Genomic DNA, 26784 nt, shown 5'->3' with positions numbered 1-26784 from the left:
AAATACAATACCCATGAGCCTTTGCTGCCATTGCTACAGAGAACGCAGCCTGGCGTGAATCAGACCAGTAATGAACTCTAAATGCTTTGTTGTCACAGTTGTAAATAAAATCTGAAAATTAAGAGTTAGTGAGTTTTCTTTGTCGTCTCAGGATATCGAAAAAAGTATTGTTTGTAAATCAGTTTGTAAAAAAGGTATCAAGAGATTTATATCATAATATCCAGCACTAGTTGGAACATGTAAGTTCAGTAAAACTGAATCTTTTCTTCCAGTTATCCCTTTTTGAAACGTTTAAAACCATTTTATTATATTTGGATTTGGACACAGAAAAACAAATAAAACCTAAATTTCTTCTTTTTGGTTTTACAATTGTGGCCTAAAAAGTCAAAACAAACAGCAAACCTATGCAGACTGCTTTCTGAGCAGGTGTGGATTTTTATTTCAGTCTGGATAAATGACTTACTGAAATATCTTTTTGTCATATTCAGTATTTTCTTTTGTAACAATTTTTCAGGACCTTGTCAAGGAAAAGGTTACCCATTGTTTGATTTCATTCACTGTTTGTGAACTTTTCTGGTCGTAGTGATCTGTAGAACAGCACGTAGATGGAGACGTGTCACAGACAGCAGGACGCCTGTGTGTTTGGTATAAACTTTATTACAGAAGTTACAAAATAAGAAAATATTCTACAATGAAAGCCTTGCAGATCAGGGATCAAAGAAAATTACATTACTCACATCTTTATAGAAAGAACAATAGCGGAACATGATAGCTGTGTTATTTTAGAACTGAAGCAAAGATTATCACACGATATTAACCAGATCTCACTCCTCAAGGTGATATATGGTGATTATATCACAGCAAAGTGGGGCCGACAACCCCCCTTTGCAATTCCCTTCCTAACACGGCCCCTTAGCTGTGATATGATCACAATAAACCACCTCCAGGAGCGAGATATTACTTAATTGCACCACCGTCTCTGTAAAATAGAAATGAACTGTCATATACCTGCAAATTACTCTAAAAATTTCCAGGAAACAAATTAAGGGACATTTACAGAATCTTCACATGAACAACTTCAGTATAAAGTCAAGAGGTTGTGATCTGTGGCACAATAAGCTAACAAAGCTGTAAACAGAACTGCGTTACGGCACATGCTCAGTGACGTCTAACACAGAACTACTCTCTAGAGACTGAAAACGTGATGCTGTTATTAGTCTTTGGAGTCGTTTCTAAACAAACTAACGTGACCAAACTCTTCATGATGGAAGAACATGTCACCCAGTGCAGCGGTGTGACTCACTGACGTGTTTTTAATAGTTTTTGAACAACAACGGAGGAATAAGATATATCAGGCTTTGATACACACACAATACTTGTTAGTAGATCAGTTCGTTGTTGGTTTGGATCCAAACATGAGATTTGTTGACAAGAAGAAAAATATAGAAAATCACCAGAATTAAACTTCGACAAATTTGGGTCCTGGGAACAAAGAGCAGCTATTTACACGCTTCTGTTATATGAAGTTATAGATGAATATGATCCAGTGTTTTAGTCTGCGAGAGGTTAAAGAACAAAGATGTGAGAGCCTGAGTATTTGCAATAAGTCGTGTGATGCGGCAATTCACTGAGCTGCCTCACCCTCAGGAGGTGTGGTCACCTCCCATGGCATGCTGGGTAAGAAGTGACCCAGCCACTCCCCCCAGTTGCTCCTGGGCTCCTCCCCCCCTCCCTTCTTCACCTCCCACCCTCCCACCACCCAGTCCTGCTCCTCCCTGCCTCCCTCTGCCTCCTCCCTCTCCTCCCTCAGAATCACACTGTAGCGCTTTCTGGAAACTCCTCCACCATCCATGCCTCCTCCTCCCCTCCTCCCTCCATCTTCTGCACTGACCCGACACTCCTCCATCACATCCCTCCATCCCTCTAACTCCTCTTGTTTGCTTACCAGACGGTATATCGTCTTCTTGTACACCCCTCTCTCCTCCCTCCCTCCTTCTTTCTCCTCCTCTCTTGTCACTCCTCCTCCACCTGTTGGCTCCAGAGTAACAACCTCCCTCCCTCCACCTCCCGTCTCCTCGGCTTCTCCTTCCTCTCTGGAGATGAACAGCACAGAGCGATAGAGTGCCCTCACCCCTCCTCCTCCTGCTGCCACCTGCTCTTCCCTCCTGCTGTACGTTAAAAGCTTCACTCCCTCACCTCCTCCTCTTCCTCTCCTCGCCAGCATCGCACTCAGGGGCTTGTACACCCTCCTGTACCAGATAATGAGCCTCGCCAGAGTCACCAGCGCACACGCTGCCGCCGCAATGCACAGCAACACGCCTCCTGCAAACAGCCAAAAACAGAACCCCCCTGCAGCTGCTCCAGCAAGTTGACTTCTTCGCTGGTCACTGCCGGCTTTATTGATCACCCATGAAGGGGTCGACACAGTGGTCAACACGGTGGCTGGCGCGGTGGTTACCTCAGTGGTTGTTGTGACTACCTGGAGTTTTGGTGTTGTTGCTGTTACAGTCGTAGGAGCAGCTTTGGTTGTCTCGGCAGGTTTTGTCGACGCAACAATCGTTGTGTTATAAGCGTGCGATCCAACCCGTGACCTCTCACCTCTGACCTCTGACCCTGAGTGATGGGTCCACTCAATGAAACTGGTGACGGTATGGTACCAGGACCATGTGACTACTCTGTAGTGCTCATAGGTTGTTGTATCTGGAGTGGTAGCAGGAGCAGGAGTAGTAGTAGTAGCGGTAGGAGCAGGAGTAGTAGTAGTAGCGGTAGGAGCAGGAGTAGTAGTAGTAGTGGTAGAAGCAGGAGTAGTAGTCGTAGTAGTGGTAGGAGCAGGAGTAGTAGTAGTAGCGGTAGGAGCAGGAGTAGTAGTAGTAGCGGTAGGAGCAGGAGTAGTAGTAGTAGTGGTAGAAGCAGGAGTAGTAGTCGTAGTAGTGGTAGGAGCAGGAGTAGTAGTAGTAGTGGTAGGAGGAGTTGGGGAAGTACCAGCGGCAGCAGGCTTGTAATGAGCACTGCTAGTTATCGGCTCGAAGTCTCCAATTGGACCAGATGATGTTGGAAACGAGCACAGCTCAGACTCAGACAGATTCAGCACAGGTGTACCTTTATGCGACTGTGGAGAGTCACACACCTGAAAACAGATGACAAGCAGCCATCAAAAAACCAGACACCAAAAGAAATGACATTTCAAGTACGCATCTCATCATAAATATCCAGTCCTATTATTTAAGTTAAAATCTCTTCAGCCACAGAGAGGGACAGTTGCAGTATCTGCTTTTCACCCCTAAATGTCAAGTTCACAGAGACGTTTTCACAATTCTTAAGTTATTTTTTGCACAGCATCTCTTGATTGTTGTTGTTAAGACCCATTTACACTGTTAGATTTATGGCTGAGACAAGAGTTTACAATCGTGGGAGAAACATGGTGAAATCTTAAGTCGTCGATCCAAAATGGTGCTCCTAGATCTCACTGTGAGACTCTGATGATTTGGAGCTTTGGAGACCAAAGACTGTCAGAAATTTAAGACCAAATTCTCACAATAGTCAGGTTTACATCCAAATGTGGCTCAAATTATAACTGAATGTCCAGAATACCAGCAAATGTACGTGGATGGACACGCACCTAATATGACTGTGGCTATGACCCAATACTGCAAAACAACCAACATGAAATGATGCAGAATATTAGCGTGACGTTTTGTAAAAGCCGTTTTTTTAAAATAAACTTTAGGGAAAAACACATTTGTTCTCCTTAAAGGATGGGTTAAAACATCAGTCATTTAGTACAAAATGTTATTTATCTGACACCAATATGAGGCTTCAGACATCTAAATTAGTTGATTAGTAGCACAAAAGGGAAACACAAAGGGGATTTTATTCTAAAAATCCTGTAACTTTAGGAGATATCTTCTTGATTTGACTAACTCAGACAGCTTCATGTTATCTTCAAATAAACTTTTTGTTTACATTTTGTAACAAAACGATGACTGTGGATTTTGTCCCCCATCACTTACATCTTAAGCTCATTAGAAAGGAATCTTTTAATGGTCAGTATGAACAGGGGCAATGATTGCTGCAAGCAAAATGGGTTTCAATATTTATACAGTATGGTAACCTAACAAGTGTTTTAAAACAGATTTGACAAATTATGAACCTGTCTTTTTATAGATCCAAGGCACATACAGAAAGAGAAGTTTGTGACTTTGCTGCGGATGGATGATTAGCTGATGACATGTCTCTGCTCTCGTTTACTGTTTTTTATTTCCATTGTAGCACTATGATTCACCACACACTGATCTTGCAATATGACAGCCTCAAACTGATATCATGCGGTCTGACAGATTTTATTAGAGACGTCCCAGCGTGATGTGATGAACAGTCTAAAGGCACCTTTACTCGTTTTTTGCCTGTCTGTGTTCCTTACCACACTCCATGCGTCGTTCTTGATGATCAGGCCATCCCGGACGTAGAAATTGAGTTCATTGTCCTCGAGGTATGTCCGTAAATAATCAAGTGAACAGAAGCATGCCCAGGGATTGGCCGAGAGGTAGAGGTATGGCACTTCCTCCTTCTGGATGAACCAATTGTCTGGAAGCACTCTGATCTGAAATGAAAACAGAAATCCTGAGACTGCGACTTTAAAAAGGCCTCCAGATGCATCTGATTCATAGACCATAAAAGAAATAATGGACGTAGCCACCGTGACGTCACCCAATGGTTTGTGGAGTCCTGTTTTGAAGCATCAAGTTCGGCATTTTGACCGTCGCCATCTTGGTTTTTTGGAGCCAGAAGTGACCATATTTGGACAAGAGCATGGAGATTACCCTAAGGCTAGCTGCTAGGTGCTAGCTTGGTTAGTACAGCTCATTTACTGTCTATGGTTAACTGTGATAATGCTAATGCTAATTTTGGCCGGCAAAAAACAGGTTTGAAACAAAAGTACTTACTGGAAAATATGAACAGCTGACTCCTCAGTGGGTCTTTTAGTACAACTGAATGCTGAACAAGACTTTTTTAGGTAACTTTCATGAACTGAAAACACACTGAAATATCGACAGCTACGCCTACACTCCTGTTCTAATCTGGGGTTATGATATGTCACATATGTAATCAATGATGTCACCGGCGTAGCAACTTGTCAATCACAAGATAGCCTCACCCTAAAGCATACCCTGCTTTATCGTCTGTCACTCTAAATGGAGCCATAATTTACAGAACGAACGCCATACTGTATTGAAGAAGACTTGAAACTAGCGATTGAGACCATAAACTCATTAGGAAAGTGTTTACGCAGTGTTTTAAATCAAGTGAGAAGTATCGTGCAGTTTTAGCACGCCAGTGTGTGCCCCCCCTCAAGACCACAATGTTAATAGCTGCTGCAAACCTCGACCACCAGTAAGCTACAGTTTAGAGTTAAAACCATCTTCTCTAACTCACTCTGTGCACAGACTGTTTCAGATATCCATGGTGTGTGTGTGTGTGCATGTTCTCCCACCTTGTTGTTCTCCAGGAGGAGGGTCTCTATGGCAGGTAGGGGGTGCATCAAGAGCGGGGGAAGCACCCTGATGCGGTTTGATGAAAGGTCCAGGATCTGGAAGGTAGGACAGGAAGGTGTTGGCATTTAGAGATTAAAGTTCTCCAGGTGTTTTTTTTTTGTGTGAATGCTAAGCTAACATGCTACCTTCCTACGTTTCAGTCTGGTTTTCCATTTTCAATCATGATGCAAGTTCTGAAATTAGCTTAGTAAGTATTTTGATTATTGATTAATTGTTTCAGACATTCAGCATTCAGCAACCAAGAATGCTAAAAAAAAAATAATTTCAGAATCTCAAATGTGATGATTTAATGCTTTTCTTTGTCATATATGAAAGTAAATTGAATACTTTTAGGTTTTGGACTGTTGGTCGAACAAAACAAGCATATTGAAGACATAACTATGGGCTAAGAGATTGTAAATAGTATTCTTTTCACTATTCTTTTCAAACTAATTTGCAGATTAATAGTTGCTGCCCTACACATCTTTTTCAAGAAGATAGTGCTTTAACAATACACAGGTTTAAATATCATCTCTATTTTTTTGTATTATTATTATTAATAATATAGAAAGCACAATAATTAATTTCATCATAATATTTCTTTTGTGTGTGTCCCACAATTATTTATCAAACTTAAAGATCTTTTGTCTAAAAACAATCAGCCTTCAAAACCCACAATGTGTGATTTGTGTGTATGTGTTGAATGAAAACATGCCGTTAAAACCCCCAAATTCCCCAACACTTCACAGTTTACAGCTTAACATCACAACATGCGACCTAACTTTGTAACATGCTAACTTCATGATGCTAACATTCTAACCTCCAGCTTGCTGAGTCCAGAGAACGTGTGGTCGCTCAGAGAGTCGATGGCGTTGTTTGCCAGGTGGAGTTCAGTGAGAGCAGGACAGGCAGAAAAGGAGCTGTCGGAGAGGGATGTCAGACTGTTCGACCCCAGCCGGAGGACGCTGAGGCTGGGCAGCTCCGCAGCCACAGTGGGGGTCACTTCTGGAACCTGGAGAGACGCAGAAAGTCATGAAAATGTACAAAAAGATAAAAATAAAACCAAACAGGAATAATAAAACAAAAAATGGAGAAATCAACAAAAAAAGAACAGAATTAATTCACTAATTATTCATTCATTTAATATTGATTTTTAGTTTATAAGCATGCTGCAGATGGACAAACACCTTGTTTCCAGTGAGGTCGATCTCATAGATCTCAGTGAAGACCTGGAAGGATGACCAGGACAGACTGGTGAACAGGTTGTTGGGAAACAACACAACCTACGAAGAAGAATAATAAACGTTTTTAACATTTAGTCAAAGTCAAGTCAATTTTTACTTATAAAGCATATTTAAAAACAGTTGACCAAAGTGCTGTACAATCAAAATTACAAAAGCCATAAAACAACACAAAAATGCAAAAGCCAAGGAACGAAGATATGTTTTAAGATGGGATTTAAAACTGGCAGAGTAGGGGGGCCAGCCCAACATGCTAAGATGACTTGTTCCAGAGTTTCGGAGCTACAAATGCAAAGGCATGATCTCCCCTGTGCTTCAACCTTGATCTTGGGACAACTGGAAGCTACTGGTCAGCAGACCTGAGTGACCATGATGGGACGTGTGGTTGTAAAAGGTCAGAGAGATTGATAAAAATGTACAGGGAGGCTTTTACAGGGAATCTCATGTGCGTGTTCCTGGTAAAAGACGAGCTGCAGCATTTAAAGCTGTCAAATTGTTGCTCTTATCAGTCTGAAACAGGAAGCTTCTGTCTCCGCTTCCGTCTCCCCCTGTCAGTCAAACACTTTGTCTAATCAGCGTTGAGTTCAGTGGCAACCAAAAAAAAACCCAAGTCAGTAGAAAACCTGTCTGAAGAGCAGGCCTGCAGCTAACGAAATGTCCATCCCAAGTACCAAGAGCCCCTGGTTACTATTCAAAATGTCTTGTTTTGTCCAACATACATTCCCAAACCCAAAGATAAGTGTTTAATAATCTTAGAGGAGTATAAACCAGAAAATATTCACATCTGGCAAGTTGGAATCAGTGAATTTTTGCTCTAAAAATTGCTTAATTGCTTTCTGTCGATTGTCTAGTCGACTAATCACCAAAATTGACAGTTAGGACCCTGAAAACCATGAAATAATATCAATTACAACATTTACATTGAATTTGTGGTATTCAAAAACTAATCAATTGAATATAAATTGTCACAAAAATATAAAATAAGACCAAAGGCTAATTAACAAAAGCATGTATGTCCATATCTTATGTTTATGAACTTGTTCCTGGTGAATATTTGGAAAAGTGTGTTGGTTGTTTTATGACTGAATAAAAGCACGCACAGATGCATTATAAGTTTTAAATGTTTCTGTTTTATCAAAGGTGACAGTTTTGTTTTGGTGATAGAACAATGAGGAAAGTTTCCCTCAAATAATCGGGTTTAAGCAAATATGCCAAAATATTGCTGGTTTCAGTTTCTGGGATGTGATGGCATATAATGCTTTCTTTATCATTCATGATAGTAAACTGGTCTTTGGGTTATGGACTGTTGGTCAGACAAAATTAGACATTTAACGACGTCACCTTTGACTGGGGTATTATAACTGGGCATTTTTCACTTATTTCTGACATTATATAGAAAAAACAATTAACTGATTAATTGACAAAGTAATCAGCAGATTAATTGATAATGAAAATAATCATTAGTTGCAGCTCTACAAGTTACATTAGCCTTCAGAAAGTCCTGCAGGTTAAACTGAGATAACCCTTTTGATAATCACTGATTGACAGGAAGAAACTCGCTAGCCTAGCAACATTAACATTAACCCATAATGCATCACTCTCTTTAGCCGCTGTTACAGCAGGACACCATGGATGTTGTGAAAATGTAGAGCTGCCCCCCGAACGGTCGCTGAGTCAACGCATCAGTCGAGAAGCTCAAGTCGACTCACATTTTGTCAGTCGTCCAGTGTGATCAACTCGTCAGCAGCCAATCAGGAGAGACACTGACGAGCTGAACTAATACAAGGATGCACACTTTTTATTTCTCTGACTGTGTGGAAATCTAATGATAAGACAACTTTTCAAAGGTTATTTCCAGAAGAATATATCTTATACTCAGGACAATAAAAGAGGACCAAGGATTGTGCCCTGAGGAACTCCGTGCCTCATATCCATAACTCTACCATGTATGTAACATGATGTATCACACTAATGACATATTTATGTCAGTCGCTGACCACAAACACAGCTGCTCTCTGTCCACAGCAGCTTGTGGAGGTTGTGTGTTGTTACCTTGGTCGTGGGTTCGAATCCCGCTGGGACGTCGCTGTAACCGGCTGCCGTGCAGTTCTGCCGCGGCCGGTGGTCCTTGTCCCTATCGCTGTGGCAACCATCCACCGCTTCAACCATGGCAACGTGGGACAAGAAGAAGAAGAGGACGACGACGACGAAGAGCTGCATTTTGATAAAGACACTAAGCTCCTGACTGACTGACTGACTCTGTGCTGAAAGGAGAAAACGAGTAACTGAAGACGGAAGAAACACAGTTAGTGTGTGTTTGATTGACAGTTGTTGAGGCAGGAAGTGTGTTAGCTGATATCTGACCACTGCTCCTCTGTCACTTTGTTTTTGTTTTTCTCATTTTTATTCTTACCAACTTTATTTTTGTGTTCAATCTAAAGTCCTTTTACATCTGAACGCTCGAGACTTTTGTCTGTTCACGAACAGAAAAAGTAAATTACAACGTTCAGTTGAACTTTGCAGGAACAGTGTTACACCGACACTTAATACTGCTGTAAAGTATTATTCTTATGCCAATAATACTGCACCTACTCATGTATGTATCTAAGGAAAATCATGTTTAGGTGACATCTGCTGCTCGATAGGTAGGTAGATACTTTTCAGTGTGTAGTTCTGTGTCAAACGATTTATTATCATATTAGGTCAATAAATTCCTAAAAGTAGCTGCTGTACTGTTTGACAGGGAAAGACTCTAATATGTCAATACTAATACAAACTAAGTATTTTCTGTCAGTTACATAATTGCTGAGTCTAATTTATCAGTATTTTTTTGCAAATTAACAACTAGGAACCCAAATATAATAACTGGGTACCAACTGAACCAACACTTTTTTATAATAATTTCTTATTATTTGTACAACTCGTTGTGTAAAACGTCCTACTTTGAGTCCCATCAGCAAAGAAAAGATACAGAAACTCTTTCATCCATCTCTCTCGACTTCACTCCGCTGACCTGAGCGCACAAATCATAGACACCTAAAGATTATACATCACTTATATCGTCATATGTTAAACTGTTTTTAAATTTTTTGTGTACTTTGGTTTTTGTGCTTTGTGTTTTTATCCTGGTTTATGCAACCACCTGCCCCCCTGGGGGCAAAAAGTGTTTATTTTTTCATGCTGTATTACCATTTTCTTCACTCTCAGTGCGTTGATCTCTCTCTCCGCTGATGTTCCTGAAGGAAGCAGCGGTGAAGAACCAGCCGAGTCACGTTTAGTTTTTATTCTGACAGTTTATTGCAGGTAGAGCCTGAGATTGGTTCCTGATACAACGAAAAAAAACAACAGACACAGCTACTACTGAGCCAATAGGAGCAGGGGCTACACCATGATGTCATCATGTCCGTGTCAGCGTTCCAGAGTCCTGACGTCAGTGACGTCATGCTGTGATGATGTCACAGATTCTGAGGGGGGAGGGGAGGGGGGAAGGGGGCGGGGCCAGTCGGTGAGGAGGGTTCAAGAATTCAAAATGACAAAACTAAACGGACGATTAGAAGAAAAAAAAAAAAACAGTAAAATCAGCTTTATAAAGTGAAACAAAGTTCAGATTATGATTCTAAATTAACCCAGAAACACACACACACACTCACACACACACACACACGCGCACGCACACACACACATACACACACACTCAGGCGGTGCATGAGGGTGAAGAAGCTCCCTTTAGCAGCATCCAAAAGAACCCAATATTAATGACACATATAACTTTTATAATTATAATAATAGTAGTGATGATGGTGTGATGACATCACAAAGCAAAGGTCAAACATGTAGGCGGGGTTAAAATACTCAAACAGGAAGCAAATGAATGCACAAAAAAAAAAAAACAGCCAATCAGAGGGCCAAGCTGGAAATAAAAAAAATAAAATAAAAAGAGTCAGAAAAATTAAAAACAGAAAGGAAACATCATTTCCCATCAGGCCTGGCGGTGGCAGCAGGTTATCAAGATTGTCCCCGTGATTGGTCAAGAGCCTCTCGGGCCAATCACAATCACTTTCCGTGTATTTGTCATCATCGTCATGGTAACTCCCTCGCTGACCGAGCGAGCGGCCGGAGAGAGCGCTCCCATTGGTTGGTTCTCTGCCTTTTAAAAGAAAAAGGTCTTTCAGTCACGGAGCGGCGAACACGCTCCACTCGTCATCTCCCACAATGCTTTGCTCTATATGCGGGCGGGGTTTCAGCAGATGTAAAACCCTGATGCTGCCTTCAAGTTTGACGCGGGAAGTTGGAAACTTGTGCTTGCTTCAGTTTTTATTACAACTTTATGTTTCGCGTGTCAGGAGCAGCTGATTTTTTTTCCACGAGTCGGTTTCCGGTCGAGTCGTTTAGCGGCGTCACGACGGAACGTAACGTCACTGGAAAGACGTGAGAAGCGTCACAAACTGAGGTGCAACGATTTGTTCACCAAATATTCAACTATCTCGATAATCTATTCGTTATTTGGAGACATTTTTTTAAAGAGGAAAAGATCGCAGCTTCTTAAACGTGAATATTTTCTTTATTCTCTCAATTAATCAACGGGTCCATAAAACCCGCCTCAGTTTTCTTCAGCACAAGATGACATCATGCTGTAGCTTGTTTTGTCCGACCAACTCTTCAAATCCCAAAGATATTAAAGATATTCTCACTATGAGAAAAAGGGAGGAGCAGCAAATTTGATTGATAAACGATTAGTTTCAAATCTCATTTCCGTTGACTAATCGACTCATCGTTGCAGCAGCTCCTGTCGTGTCCGTGCAAGTTGGAAATATTTCAACTTGAGCTTGAATTAACTGTTGAACACAGACGTTCTCAATTAAACATACATGTGTTTGGATGTTCGTATCCGTCGGCAACAAGGAGGAAAAACAATTACACTGAAAATATATCTTGTCATAATATATAAACTTCTGTAGAATTTAAAAGTGATGAAAAATGTTCACTTTATTATTTCCGGTGGAAAAAAAAGGCACAATTTCCAACATTCGGGCGTCTCTAGAAGGCAGCATCAACCCCTGAATATTTCAAATCCTTATTGTCACAACTCTTGCGGACGTTCGTCTCGTAGTGTCGGATCCTCTCTGGAGGATTTTAAAAACCTTTCATTCGTAGTGTCCGTTATTTAAAAAAAAAAAACACAAAGCTTATTTATCTCAGGTACTAACGCTTTCATCTTCTTCTCTTATCCACCACCTGTCTCTCTCTCTCTCTCTCTTGCACTACATTTCCCAGAGTTCCTTGCTCACATGAAGCCCTACATATTCCTCAATCCATCAGCCTTTTCTTACATCCCCCCGTGTTTGTTTAAAATAGTCTTTGTCAGTATTCCTACATCTCCCACAAGACATCACATGTCATGTATCACTTACTACGTTTCCCACGATTGCCAGAGACGGTGAACACATTTTCATACATCTGCTTTTTTTTTTATGTTTGTTTGTTTTGTTTTTTTTTAAATAGATTCATCTTCATATAAACATCAAGACAAATAACACTTCAAATATACACACAAAACGCTTTTAAAAAGATTAAACTCAGTTCCACATGCTCGGCTGTCTCTCAAGTAAAGCACGTCAACCGCCTCCTCCTCCTCCTCCTCGTCTTCCTCCTCCACCTCGTCACCGTCTGTCTGTCTGTCTGTCCAGCAGTGTGTCTGTCAGCTCTCTGCTTCCTGCAGGAGGCGCCGCAGAGCAGCTTTCTTTGGTTTCAGCGACGCAGCGTTCAAAGCCGCATGGGAGAGACGGTAACTACGACAACAATGTTCACAACAACAGAACCGAAGGAGGTGACGCTCGGAAACCGTTATTTGAATTATTGATAAGTTGTTGTGTCTATAATGTCAGAAAACAGTGTTGTAATGGTTGGAAAACGACGTCTTTATGTCTAATTTTGTCCAACTGACCGTCCAAAACATTCAGTATCACACATAAAAACTTCAACCAGCAAATATTTGACATTTTTGCTTTAAAAAAAATGACTAAGACGATTATTTGCCTCATCGCTGCCGCTCTAGTTGTAAAATATGAGCTGTGAACTCAGACGTTATAATTAATCCATAAATCTCTAAATATTAGTTTAACTTGGAGGTGTTTTTCCATCATAATTAATATTCTTAAACAGAATTTGATGTTGTTTAAAGGTTTTAAAGGTTTTTTTTTTGTTTTTACATGGGAACATCCATCATTTCAATTTGTTTCAGTCCAACTGAAATCATAAAAGTCTGTTTTCAATGTGATATTTATTTACTGAGTGAACCACAACGTAAACAAACATGTAGTTTACGCGCTGATGTCGCTGCGTTTTCTGAGCGGTGCATCTAAACTGACTGAAATGAGATTTGCAGGGACGTTTGAAGCTGCTAACATGCTGCAGCTAACTAATTAGCCAACTAGCCTTGTTGTTAAAATAACAAATATAAAGGGGTTTTTGGGGGGCGTTCAGCTGGACTTTAATGACAAATAAATCAGATAAATTAATAAATTTGGTTTTAAGTCGTACAAACTGTCACTCCCATACAACTTGAATGCTACCTTCATTAGGCTACGCTAAGCTAGGCTAATACTTTCACCTGTTCTGAACTTCTGTAGCCCTTTATCGAGTAACTCACTAGCCTGCCGAGCTAACTAGCCTGAGCTAACACAGACCTCTCAGGCTGAAGCAGGCTAGTTAGCCTCCTGGGCTAACAGCAGCTAAAAGCCCCTTTTTACATACAAACACCCATCAAACCCGCGTACTTCACCTTTAGTAAAAAACAGTCACAATAATCAATTCTGCTAATGGCAGCTAGCCTCAGGAGCTAACACCTGATCAGAACCAGATCAATAAAACCAATACAACTATATCAATAAACTTCCATCCTGTTTGACAGTTTCCTAGAACAGTGTTGCTATGGTTACACAACAGCTAACTCGAGCTAACGTAAAAGGCTACGAGCAAGCCAGCACACACACACACACACAGCAGGACTGGGGATACAGGTGTGTGTGTGTGTGTGTGTGTGTGTGTGTGTGTGTGTGTGTGTGTGTGTGTGAGACTCTTCTGGTTGTGCATGAAGCAAAAAGTGCTGAAACACACACACACAAACACACACACACACACACAGACACACACACAAACACACATACACACACACAGCCTATACTCTACAGCATCTGGGACCGCCCTCTGTCCTCCAGCCAATCAGAACTCTCCGTGTGACCGAGGCCCGGGGTCAGACTCCAGGGTTTCAGAGGTCAAAGGTCAGATGGGGGTTTCCTTGTTGTTGTTTTTGAGGTCCGGCGCGCTGAACTGCCGTCTCATCCGCGGCGGGGTGGTGAAGCCCCACCCACCCTGCGGTGGCCCCGCCCCCAGCATCATGTCGGCAGGAGGGGGCGGGGCCCCAGAGCGCGGCAGGCTGTGGTAGTTGGGGTAAGGTCCTGGCTGGAATGGTGCATTGTGGGGGTTGTAGTAGGGATGGTGGTGGTACTGATGGTGCTGACGTTGATTATAGTGGAAGTTCCCGTCTCTGTCTCTGTCTCTGTCCCTTCCTCCTCCTCCTCCTCCTCCTCCTCTTCCTCCTCCTCCTCCTCCACCTCTCTCCTCCCCTGGTCCAGGTGACATCCTCCTCCTCTGTCTCGGTCGCCCCTGGTGACCACTGCCATGATGCTGCTCGTTGTCGTAGTTACTGTTGCTGTGGGTGGAGCTGTCCAGAGAGTTGCGGCGATAGCGCCGCTGTTGGTTTTGGTTGCCGCCCTGGTGGTGGTATTGGTAGCCGCCCTGGTTGCCCTGGTTACGCTGTTGCCAGGCGCGATGAGGGCTGGGGGTGCGCATGCGGGGGGGCGGAACCTGGAAGGGGAGGGGCAAGAGAGCAGGAGGATGACCCTGAGGAGGAGGAGGAGGTGGTGAAGGAGAGCTTTTACCCTCCCCTCCTCTGTCTCCCCCCTCCTCCCTCCACTCCACCCCCTCCCCTCCACACTCCCCCAGACCCAGAGCCTGCAGGGCGGCGCTGGCTGGTCCCCATGACAACCGGTGGGCGGGGTTACTCTTGAAGGGGAACTTGAGCTTGCACTCCTGGGGAGGGATGAAGCGTCCGGTCCCGGGGAGGTGAACAGGAACAGTGGGGGTCGTCTGACCACCTGAGAGACAGACAGACAACACTGTTAGCTTATCACCATGACAACGCAGTTAAACGTCTCCTGTATCATCATCTGCTCCCAGTACAGAGTCTCATACACCAGTGGAACCAGTAATTAATGGACATGAACTCTAAAGTTGTTTTGATTTGATTTAGACAGACTGAGACACACTGCACATGCTCAGAAACCAGCTGACCGACGACCACTTCCTGCCGTCGCTGCAGATACACGTTCACCAACGCTGGACGACAACACACTCCTGGTTTCTGCTCATGTGTTTTTGTGCCCGCCCCCCTCCTCCCGGGTGTGTTTTCTCACCCTGGTTCTGGTTCAGTCCTCGGAGCTTCTTGGTGATGTTCTGCTGCTGCAGGTTCAGGATTCGCTGCTGTTCCTGTTTCAGCCAGCGGAGGCGTCCTCTCCTGAACGCCGGGTCCTCGTCCATCAGCCGCTGAACTCTGACCTCCGGCGCGTGGGGGACGTCGCCGCCGCCGTCGCCGGCTCCGCCCCCGCTCCCGTCTCTCTGAGGACTCCCGCCTCCTTCTTCGCCGCCGTTCACGTCATCGTCCTGGAAACGAGACGGAAACGAGGATTTAGACACGAGTTACTGATGATCAGCTGATCGGGGCATGATGTGTGTGTGTACCTGAACAGGTATGATGCTCTCCATCTTGATCATTCTGTCTCGCAGAGCTTTGATCTCCTCGTCCTTCATGTTGTTCTGCAGCTTCACTTCCTGGAAGAAGAAAAACATTCGTCTCATCCAGACGGACAGAAAACGGCAGAATGTTCCTTTAACGGCGCGGCTTTAACTACTGAACTAACCTCCAGAATGTCCGTCAGCTTGTCGATGTGAGCCTTCAGGTCGTACACTTTTCCTTTCTGTCCGCCGCCCTCCACCGTCTCTCCTCCTCCTCCGCCCTCCTCGGCGGGGGGGCTCCTCTCCTCTCCGATGCCCACGGTGTCGCAGACGTCCTGGGCCACCGCCTTCCAGCTGTCCTTCTCGTTCGAGTCTTTCTTGGCATACATGCGGCAGAGTTCCTTCATCTTGACGATGGACAACGCCTCGATCTCCTGACGGGAGTGGCGGAAGTCTCCCAGGGCGACCTGCAGGGGGCGCCACACACACACACACACACCATTAGGTGGCGCTAATCACACTGCATAAACACTTAAATCATTGTAACTTAAAGGCGACTGAACTGTTTCAGACAGAACAGTTTAATGATCTGTGTGTGTGTGTTCTTATATTTCTACGTTGTGGGGACCATTGTGAGTTTGTGAGTCATTTATTGTTCTTCTTATCGTGTATTATGGGATGTCTGATGTGTAGACTTTTGTTCTACACATCAGCAGCGTTGTGTTTTTCTCTCTGGGACAATAAAGTCTTATCTTAAACTAACGTTGTGAGGACGTTTTGGCCGCTCCTCTCTACTTCAAAGGACCGTTAAGGTGTGTCTGTGTGTGTGTGTGTGTGTGTGTGTGTGTGTGTGTGTGCGTCTCACCTCGTAGCAGATCTCTTTGACCGCCTGCATGCGGAGATCCTCCATGGTGACCCGTTTGGGATCTTTGCTGATCCTCCTCCTCTGAGGGATCTGATAGACTCTCAGAGGCTCCCTCCTCTTCCCACTGCTGGGTAGACCACAGCGCTTCACTATAGACTGCACCTGAGACAGGTAGACAGACAGGTAGACAGACAGGTGAGACAGGTCAGACAGGTGAGACAGACAGACAGGTCAGACAGACAGACAGACAGATATCAGACCAAAATATTGGAATGAAAACTTGAGAATCGTGTTTCGTATCTTCTGTGGTTCTGAATCGATTCACAAATTTTCTAAAAGGATTTTCTTCATTATTCATTAATAACGTGACGGAATGAAAAAGGTGGAAGTCATCAGTGAGAGCGGCGCAGCACCCAGACAGTCTACAGAACCAACACGCTAGTTATCTTTAGGTCATCTTCACAATATTTTTTTTTGATTTGATGACTAAATAATTAGCTTTGTGAGATGAACAGGAAGTATTTTGTATCTACGCCGTCACTCAGAGACTAACGTTAACGGAGCAGCGAACCAGCTGACCATCACACACTGTAGCATTAAACCAACTCTGAGCTGCTCAGCTAACGGAGCAGCAGAGAGGCTAATAACGTAGATACGACCTTAATAACCTCCTCTTATTGCAGAGCAAACACACCAACTTCTGTTTTCATAAAAGACATTTAACCGGTGATAGTCAGTAAATTATTATTTTGTTACATCCAGTCAGGAGACTGTAAGATGTTTCCAAATGAATGAATGCAGTTAACTTTTTAAAATCAACAAGCTGCTGGCAGTGACCTTCATCAGGACCGTTTATATAAACTGCTAATTGTTTCATATTAGATTTCAGTGAACTAAAGACGCACTAAGGTGACAGACAGATGGACACGAGTCAGACAGGAGAACCTTTCACACGTGCACTACGACCTTGACATTTTACGGACCAGAATGTCCGTATCAGTCGGACCGGACGTTAAACGAACTTCACCTGCCGGCTGCCTTATACATAAAGAGATACAGAGCAAACCGAGGCCTCCTTAACCCGGGACAAAGAAAAACTTTCTCAGCATCTTCCACCTTTTTCTCACAGTAAAACTGGACCCGGCAGCCTTTAATCATTTCACACAGAAAACCACATTGCTATATCACAGATTAGCCTTCTTGCTAACTCCCTGGGAACTGTGTCTAATTGGCGTAATGCTATCTTTGCACACTCACTGGCACATTCGTCATGGGAAGGCAGTTTTCCACCAGAGTTCATATGTGAAAACAGCTAGAAAGACAAGTGTCAGACAGACAGACAGACAGACAGACAGAGACAGACAGACGTCAGTCAGACAGACAGACAGACGTCAGTCAGACAGACAGACAGTCAGACAGACAGGTACCTTGTTGGCAGGAAGTTTCTCTCTCAGAGACGAGATCAGTCTCCAGCTCTCCTCACAGGAACGTTTGTCTGAATCATCACCGCTGTCACTGTCTGCATACTGCATAGAGAGAGAGAGAGACAGGTAGAGAGACAGACAGGCAGGTTGGTGACGGTTCCTTCACTGTGAGGTTTAAGTTGACTGATGAATCAAACAGAAACTGACCAGTCTGTGTTGCTCCAGCAGCAGATCAGCCTCCTCCTTCTCTTTACGGTACTGAACCTCCATGTCCTGCAGCCTGGAACACACCAACCGACCAATCAGTCAACCAATCAACCAACCAACCAGTCAACCAACCAGTCAACCAACCAACCAATCAACCAATCAATCAGCCAACCAATCAACCAGTCAATCAACCAACCAACCAACCAGTCAACCAACCAACCAACCAACCAACCAGTCAACCAACCAACCAACCAATCAGTCAACCAACCAACCAACCAACCAACCAATCAACCAACCAACCAACCAACCAACCAGTCAACCAGTCAACCAGTCAACCAACCAACCAACCAACCAACCAACCAACCAGTCAACCAACCAACCAACCAACCGGTCAACCAACCAGTCAACCAACCAACCAACCAGTCAACCAACCAACCAACCAGTCAACCAACCAACCAACCAACCAACCAGTCAACGAACCAATCAACCAACCAACCAGTCAACCAATCAACCAACCAACCAACCAACCAACCAATCAATCAGTCAACCAATCAATCAATCAATCAGGAGACCAAACAGCATTGATACAGTATCTGGAGTTCCTGGTGTCTTAATGTTTCATTATTTTGAAGCGAAAACCGAGAAAAGTGGCCAAATGTTTCCTCACAGTCCCCAGCAGAGTGTTTGGAGGTTAGTTTTTCTTTCTTCCATGTTTGATTGATGGATTGATCCACGTCTGATTGATGATTAAGACTCTCTCTCCTCTCCTTCCTGTTTACCTCTTCTCCATCTCCAGTTTGATGTCGATGCCTTGTTTCTCCAGCAGTTCTCTCTGAGCGTAGTTCCAGTCCTCCGGCTCCCCCTGCTGATCCGCCGTCACGCTGCGCTCCCTCTCCAGCCGAGCCTGCTCCGGGTGGTTGAACCTGAACACGTGGTTCTTCCCCATCACGATGCGGTTACCTAGCAACGGAGAGAAACACAGAGAGAGAGAGAGCGTTAGAGAGACAGGAGCTAAAGTTTCCATCCAAAGGTTTCAACAAAATTTCCAGAAAATCAGCAAAAGCAAACCCTCGGTTCTCTTTTCATCCGTGAAGACGTTGAGATATTTATAGTAACATAACTTTATTGATACATCACGTAGAGACAAGCTAAGAAAACCAGTGTTAAGTGCTAAAAAGATTTGTGCAGTTTTATGGTCATTTTTCTTGTAATTTGGATTCCTGGAAGCTATAATTTGATAAATTGACATAATGTTAAAAATAGACTTGTAGCTGAGTTTTGCTGAAAAGGGGAACCATGCTTTGGAGGTTGGGACGGTTTAAAAAGCACTAAATAAAAGATAAAAATGAACCTCAACTGCAGACGGTTTCCATCCACTGCTGTTACGTGAAGATCAGCAGATAAACAGTCGGCATCTGTGGATCTCTGAGTTTTTTTTTTCTTCTGCTACATTTTATCAGCTCAGTGTGAAATTTGACTTTAGAGTGAAACTATTTTTACTTTCTCACAGATGGAAAACATGCTAACAGCAACATCAGGAGAGAAAAAAACGCTACAAAAGCTCATCAGATGTTGCTGTGGTGTATTTTCATTAAAAGTCATTGGTGTGATTAAAGACAATATTAAGCTATGCAGATTGATTTTATAAGTTTATAAGCAATAAGGGATAGTGTGATACAATTTGTATTGGTGTAGTTATAATCTCATGAACCATATTTAATCACACTGTACGTATAGAGGCACGGTAGAAGAATCATAATCATACACTGGAGAAATTTGAGTGTGTTTGTATCACATGTCACTTTGCTTGGGTCTGCTAAAGTCCTCACCTTCTAAAAAATACTCTCTGGAGGAGATCAAGAAATAAGGGTGTAAAATGACTAGAATAACTTATAAAAAAAATAAAAGGCCAGAAGACAACTTGGCAATAATGGTGTAAAATGATTCCCAATACTTATATATAAAAATTGGATATAATCAGGTAGAATTGAATATGCCAGTACATATCCTCAAACACCTCAAAACCTGTTTTGAAGAGTTTTGACCAACAACGAGTGACGGAGATAAAAGTAACATAATAATTGGTCAAAAATTAGGGAGGGTGGATGATAAGGTGTGACCTAAGCCGACCCAAGGACATAAAAACAATGTCCCAAAGAAAAAACCTTCGGAGCGATTTGGTTCTTTGTAAAAGTGCTACTTGCTCCCCTTTTTTGCCGGCATTAAAGAACACTTTGCTGCTTGGACCTCTGACTCCCTTTTTATTTTCAAGAGAGAGTTTTTTGCTCTGGTACCTTTTTCTGCAACAATTTGATGCAAAATTGCTGCTGTTCTCTTTCAGAGATATTTGTTCACATTTAGTCAAATAGTCGCCATTAAAAGTCAATGAATCGGCTGTTAGCAGTGATGATTCTGAGGAAGGTTCCTGCAGCCTCGTTGTTCTCTGTTTCTAAGTGGATTTATTGGAGGTAATAATAAGATGAGTGTTTGAGCGGGAAACACCCCCCCCCCCCCCGACTGTACACACCTTGCCTCAGGATGACAGCTTCGGTGATCTGTTTCCCGTTGACGTACGTTTCAGCTCCGATCAACGGCTCCAGAGTGACGATCACTGGACACACAAACAGAAGGAGACGGTTTTACTATCCGTACATTCACAGACAGATTACAGCGTTGGTCACGTGATCTTCAGATGCCTTTCAGAATCTGTCACATCTGTTTTTTTTGTTTGTTTTAATTATTTTAAAATGTCTCTGTGAAGCATTTTAACTCCGTGTGTTTTTAAATGTTCTCTATAAACGTCTTACATGTGAAGTTTGTGTTTATTGTCACAGAGGACGAAAGAAACCAGAAAATATTCACATTTAAGAAGCTGGAATCAGAATTTGGACATTTTCTTCTTAAAAAAAATGACTATTACTAATTGATTATCGAAATAGTTGGCGATTAATTTAACAATTGGCAACTAATCGACTAATCATTGCAGCTCTACTGTCGATGCTTAAGCTGTGTCATCACCTTTATGTTTATATCACACACAGATTTCTTCAGTGTCTACGTTTATGAAATATGATGAATTTACAGTAACACAGTAGAAAGTATGAGGAGGAAGAGGGGGAGGAAGAGGAAGAGGAAGAGGGAAGGGCGGGGGCACAGGAAACATGGGTGTGAATATGATGGTGACGTTACCGTGGTAACTAGTAGTTGTTATTAGAAACGATACCTGACAGATTTCCTGGCAGCTTTTATAGAAGGAAAGAGAGAGAGAGTCACTCACTGAACACACACACACACACACACACACACACACACACACACACACACACACACACACACGTGCGTTTGTCTATCTATCTTTGTGAGGACCCTTACTGACATACAGCCTTCACAGGACCCTCAGTCTAACTTTAACCATCAAAACTAAATGTGAAACCCTCAACTAAACCCAAGTCTTCACCCTCAGATGGCCTTTTGAAGTAGTGAGGACCAACAACAACATCCTCACAGCACCAGCTTTAAACTGAAACTGGTTCTCACAAAGATAGAAAGACAAACACACACACGCTGCTGCTGTGTTCGACCACCAGAGGGCGATCTGAGCGCCCTCGCTGTCAGGAACACAACAGCTCGGTAAGAACAGAACAGACACACAAGTAATAAATAAAATTAAGTGTCAAACGCTCAAGAAGAAGTAATTAATTAATCTGTAGAAACTCAACAGTTACAGCAAAAAAAGGTGGAAGCATAGAAACCAAAAGACAAAATAAAACTTAATTAGACGTTAAAGTGTAGCGTGCAGGGTAGTGAACAGACAGACAGGTAGGTGTCTCACCCTCTCCCTGGTCGTTGGTCTCACTGACAAACACACAGTGAATTTCCTTTATGAAGTGACCGGACAGCTTAATGTCCACATCCTGCTGTCCAACCCTGAGAGAGACAGACAGGCAGAGAGAGAGAGAGACAGGCAGAGAGAGAGACAGAGAGAGACAGGCAGAGAGAGAGAGAGAGAGAGAAAGAGAGAGAGAGAGAGAGAGAGAGAGAGAGAGAGAGAGAGAGAGACAGGTAGAGAGAGAGAGAGAGAGAGAGAGAGAGAGAGAGACAGGTAGAGAGAGAGAGACAGGCAGAGAGAGAGAGAGACAGGCAGAGAGAGAGAGACATTTTAATAATCTGTAATCACAGTTCAACACACAACATGTAATTTCAGCCGCTCGGGGTCTCAATCAAAACAATAACAAAAGACGGAGTGTGATGATGTTGTGAAGTAGCAAGGGATCATGGGAGTTGTTGTCCCAGTCAACCAGCTTCTCCTGGTTGGGATTCTTTCAGTGTTCATCGTTCAAGATGTTTTTACCAGGAGCCGAATTATCCACAGAGGTCTCCTCCTCCTCTCCAGAACAAACGGTGATTAAAAACAGGTAAAAATACTGAATAAGACACGTTCAGTCAGTCAGGACGTCAGGAGGGACCGTTAGCCGAGCTGCTACTGTTAACTTCAGACGTCCAATGACTAAAATCCTTCATCCGGTTAAAAGATACAGTTAAAAAAGATCTGAAACGGTTGTCGTAAAAATGTGGCTTAAAGCTGAATAAAAGTCCATTTATGACTGGTGGACCAGCTGACATATACTAGTGTGTGGAGGAGGTATGACGCCAGTGTCAGGTGACCAAATGAAACGTTACCTTGATTAAAATTACTGATTTCTCTGAGTTGTCAGTACACAACTCAACAAAATATATAACAGTTCTAGTTGTTTTTAGACATTTTAATGCGGAATAGTTAAACATTATAGTTTTAAAGTTTCATTCTGACATTTAACAAACAAAAAATCTACCTGGTGAATCCCTCCTTGATGTAATAGAGGAGACACTCTGACATCAGAGGGTCCTCGTTCAGGTTGACCAGGTGAGGCGTCTGCAACACACACACACACACACACACACAGGTAAGACACAGTGAGGATTATGTCATTAAACACGTGAATCTAGTGTATCTGTATTATCATTACTGTGTGTTATTCTGCTGTTGACCAGCAGGTGGAGACGGCGACCAACTGATCTCTGCAGGTTCAGTTTCTTTGTTTCAGATAAGAGCAGCGAGTCTGACAGCTGAGTTATTACAGCTGTTCCTTTTCACAAATGTCTGCTTCACGTTGGGCGAGTGAGAATCTGTTGCGACACAGTTTGTGTCGTAACGAGCTGCAACTAACAATTATTTTGATAGTATTAAATGTCTCAAGATAGTGACAATATTGATCAGTGTTTCACAAAGCTCAAGATGACGTCCTTAAATGTCTCGTTTTATCCACAAGATCTTCAGTTTACTGTCATAGAGACTAAAGAAACCAGAAAATATTCACATTTAACAAGCTGGAATCACAGAATCTGGACTCAATTTGACTCAAAACATTTAATGATGATCAGAATAGTTGGTGATTAATTATCTGTGGATCAACTTATAGATAAATCAACCAATCGGTGCAGCTCTAAACCTGTCCTCGTCTCTCTGGGATCACTTTTTTTTGGGGGGGTGTTTCAGTAGGAAAGATAACAAATGTCAGGTGATGTCAAGCTGTTGTCATGACAACAGTGACTTGTTTGACTGAAGGTATGACGATGATGTTAAACTGTCTGTTATTGACAATGATGCTCTGAGCTCTACAAATCACTGTTTTATCCTGGTGCAGTCGTCATGACAACAGAAACACTTTACTGCTCTCGGTTCAGTATTTAAAGAGACAATTCACCAATTTAACACATAAACTTCAGTTTACTGAAGTTTCTAAAGCATCGAACACGTCTAACAGAAAGCCTGTGATGCAAACTGGAGGCGTAGATGTGGCTGTTTAGCGGGTACGGAGGCTGTGATGAAAGACGCTGTCCAGTTGCATTATGGGAAATGTAGGATCTGGGGTTTTATGGCCACCTCTGGCAGAGACAAAGACAGACGAACAGAAACTCACTCCTTTAGGAGAGAAGACGCCAAGCGTTCCTCCATCTTCTTTAATGGACACGCCCATCTCTGCCAGCAGGGCCTCTCTGAGAGAGAGAGAGACAGATGTTTTACAGCTGCGGCTCACAAACAAGTTCAACACAAAACATCAACTTCTCGAATTACTACAAGATCTAAAATTAGACGAACAAGATCACAATTTAAAAAAATGACAGAAGGAAAGATCACAAAAACCAAGTGTTGTCACGCTGTTGTCATGACAACAGTGAACAGAATAAATGCAAATAAAAAATGAGAACAAGAAAATAGACGGTGTTACCTCTCCAGACGAATAGATTCTGTCTTTCGTAGTTTTTCTTCCCACGTCTCGTTTAGTTCAGCGATGATCTTCTCCGTCTCCTACAGAACAGACAGAATCAGTCCAACAGCCCGCCGACAGCAGTCTGGTACCCAGTTAATCAAACTCTCATCCTACCAGCAGTCTCTCAGCTGCTTCCTCTTTACTGATGGTCTCCGTGGCGACCGCCTCCTCTCCTTCCTCTCCGTCCTCCATCGTGTGGTTCGAGTCAGCGGGTATGTCGCCCGCGGACGTCGGCTCAGCGCCTGCACAGGAGATAATAAACGCAGAGCAGGTCGTTATTAAAAAGGTGGAAACGAAGCAGAGCCAGAGGAGTGAAAACTGTCGAGAGATGAAGAAAAATAATGAAAAAGAAAGGCAGAAAGATTAAAATCTTAATTATATTTAATGAGCATATAATTTAAAAGATATTATTCGTTGTGTTCTCACTCTTGGATTGGTGTGTTTTGTAGATACAGAGATAAAAAAAATCAAATAAAAAAACTTGAGGATGGTCACCTGGAGAGGCGGAGCCATTCTCAGGTGCGACGCCATTGGCTGTGATCGCCAGCGGCAGTGGAGACGACACACCTGCGACAGCTCCGACGGTCCCGTTGGTGTTGACTTTAAGACAGAAACAGAGTTTGAAACAGAGTCAGGTTTCATTTCTTAACAGGTTGGAATCTCTGGTATCCTCGACGTTATGTAAAGAACAGCTTGTAAATATCTGCTCACACACACACACACACTGACTCACACACACACACACACACACACACACACACACACACACACACTGACTCACACACACACACACACACACACACACACACACATATAGACACACTGACTCACACACACAGTTGCTGTTGTCTGTAAATATCCGCCTGTAGACATACCACACATACCATGTTCAAATAAACACACACACATTAAAATAAAAATACAGAGCATAATGTAGATATTGTGCTGTGTTGTGTGTATTAGTATGATATACCAGCATGATATATTTATCATGATTATTAAAATATATATAATTATAATGTGTACGATATAAAATGTGTGTACCAGTAGTGAGAATAATCTGCACAATCTGTGTGTGTGTATATGCCAGATTAGAGTTTACTGTATGTTTGTGTACCAGTATAACATAATTATCATATTATATACACAGTATCTACATTACAGTGTATTATTATCATGTGAATATACCTTTATATCATATACAGTATACCACTATAATGCATCTATTATACATATAATCCAGTATGGTGTATCCAGTGTAATATGTTATATACAACAGTGTATAACAGTATGATGTTATAATGTATGAATACCTGTTTAATGTATACCTGTAAAGTGTATTCATTGTATGTGTCTAGCAGTAACACTATAGTTATCATCATGAGTATATAGCAGTAGTGCATAGTGTATAAAATGTGTATATACCAGTAGTGCATAGTGTATAAAATGTGTACATACCAGTAGTGCATAGTGTATAAAATGTGTATATACCAGTAGTGCATAGTGTATAAAACGTGTATATAGCAGTAGTGCATAGTGTATAAAACGTGTATATAGCAGTAGTGCATAGTGTATAAAACGTGTATATAGCAGTAGTGCATAGTGTATAAAACGTGTACATACCAGTAGTGCATAGTGTATAAAATGTGTATATACCAGTAGTGCATAGTGTATAAAATGTGTATATACCAGTAGTGCATAGTGTATAAAACGTGTATATAGCAGTAGTGCATAGTGTATAAAACGTGTATATAGCAGTAGTGCATAGTGTATAAAACGTGTACATACCAGTAGTGCATAGTGTATAAAATGTGTATATACCAGTAGTGCATAGTGTATAAAATGTGTATATACCAGTAGTGCATAGTGTATAAAACGTGTATATACCAGTAGTGCATAGTGTATAAAATGTGTATATACCAGTAGTGCATAGTGTATAAAACGTGTATATACCAGTAGTGCTTAGTGTATAAAATGTGTATATACCAGTAGTGCATAGTGTATAAAATGTGTATATACCAGTAGTGCATAGTGTATAAAACGTGTATATACCAGTAGTGCATAGTGTATAAAATGTGTATATAGCAGTAGTACATAGTGTATAAAACGTGTATATAGCAGTGGTGCACACTGTATTGAAACAGTGATGTCATTAGAACAGTGACTCCGGTACACGTGTGTATTGACTGTTTGTGTATACCAGCGTTGTCCAGCAGCTCCTGCAGGCCCTGGGAGAACAGCAGGTTTCTCAGTCGTTCCACTTCCCCCTTCAGCTCTCTGATCAGTTTGGCGTTTGGATCTTCATTGATCACAGCGTTACAACGGATCTGTTTGGCACGGTCAGCATACCTGGAACCACATCAGACCAGATCAGATTAGATTAAAACTAGGTCTACCTCAGATTCACAACAG

The 26784-nt window shown here is 42.5% G+C and overlaps 2 protein-coding genes across 3 annotated transcripts in view; both read right to left on the bottom strand.

The window, feature by feature from the left end:
* Positions 1-646: 646 nt before the first annotated feature.
* Positions 647-9924, bottom strand: LOC137174781 (platelet glycoprotein Ib alpha chain). Its single transcript, XM_067580262.1, has 6 exons — positions 8825-9924; positions 6719-6814; positions 6352-6543; positions 5492-5587; positions 4421-4600; positions 647-3127 (listed from the first exon to the last, which is right to left on the bottom strand). Exons 1-6 carry the CDS (start codon positions 8990-8992, stop codon positions 1625-1627), a joined length of 2235 nt encoding a protein of 744 aa, XP_067436363.1. The 5' UTR covers positions 8993-9924; the 3' UTR covers positions 647-1624.
* Positions 9925-10045: 121 nt separating this feature from the next.
* Positions 10046-26784, bottom strand: part of kif1ca (kinesin family member 1C, a) — a 35576-nt gene continuing 18837 nt past the window's right edge. For both annotated transcript variants that reach the window (XM_067580260.1, XM_067580259.1), the window contains exons 14-29: positions 26573-26721; positions 24868-24972; positions 24487-24614; positions 24331-24410; positions 24022-24097; positions 22894-22973; positions 21894-21988; positions 20589-20672; positions 18841-19021; positions 18062-18134; positions 17858-17956; positions 16431-16592; positions 15751-16032; positions 15572-15661; positions 15247-15493; positions 10046-14928 (exon numbers count right to left, since the gene is read on the bottom strand). In XM_067580260.1, the coding sequence (XP_067436361.1) occupies positions 14054-14928; positions 15247-15493; positions 15572-15661; positions 15751-16032; positions 16431-16592; positions 17858-17956; positions 18062-18134; positions 18841-19021; positions 20589-20672; positions 21894-21988; positions 22894-22973; positions 24022-24097; positions 24331-24410; positions 24487-24614; positions 24868-24972; positions 26573-26721 (2806 nt within the window). In that variant the 3' untranslated portion in view covers positions 10046-14053. The remainder of the gene's footprint in view (positions 14929-15246; positions 15494-15571; positions 15662-15750; positions 16033-16430; positions 16593-17857; positions 17957-18061; positions 18135-18840; positions 19022-20588; positions 20673-21893; positions 21989-22893; positions 22974-24021; positions 24098-24330; positions 24411-24486; positions 24615-24867; positions 24973-26572; positions 26722-26784) is intronic.

Source organism: Thunnus thynnus, chromosome 22 (genome assembly GCF_963924715.1).
Source record: "Thunnus thynnus chromosome 22, fThuThy2.1, whole genome shotgun sequence".
In the NCBI taxonomy this organism is placed as follows: domain Eukaryota; kingdom Metazoa; phylum Chordata; class Actinopteri; order Scombriformes; family Scombridae; genus Thunnus; species Thunnus thynnus.
This window is presented reverse-complemented; position numbering and strand designations above follow the sequence as displayed.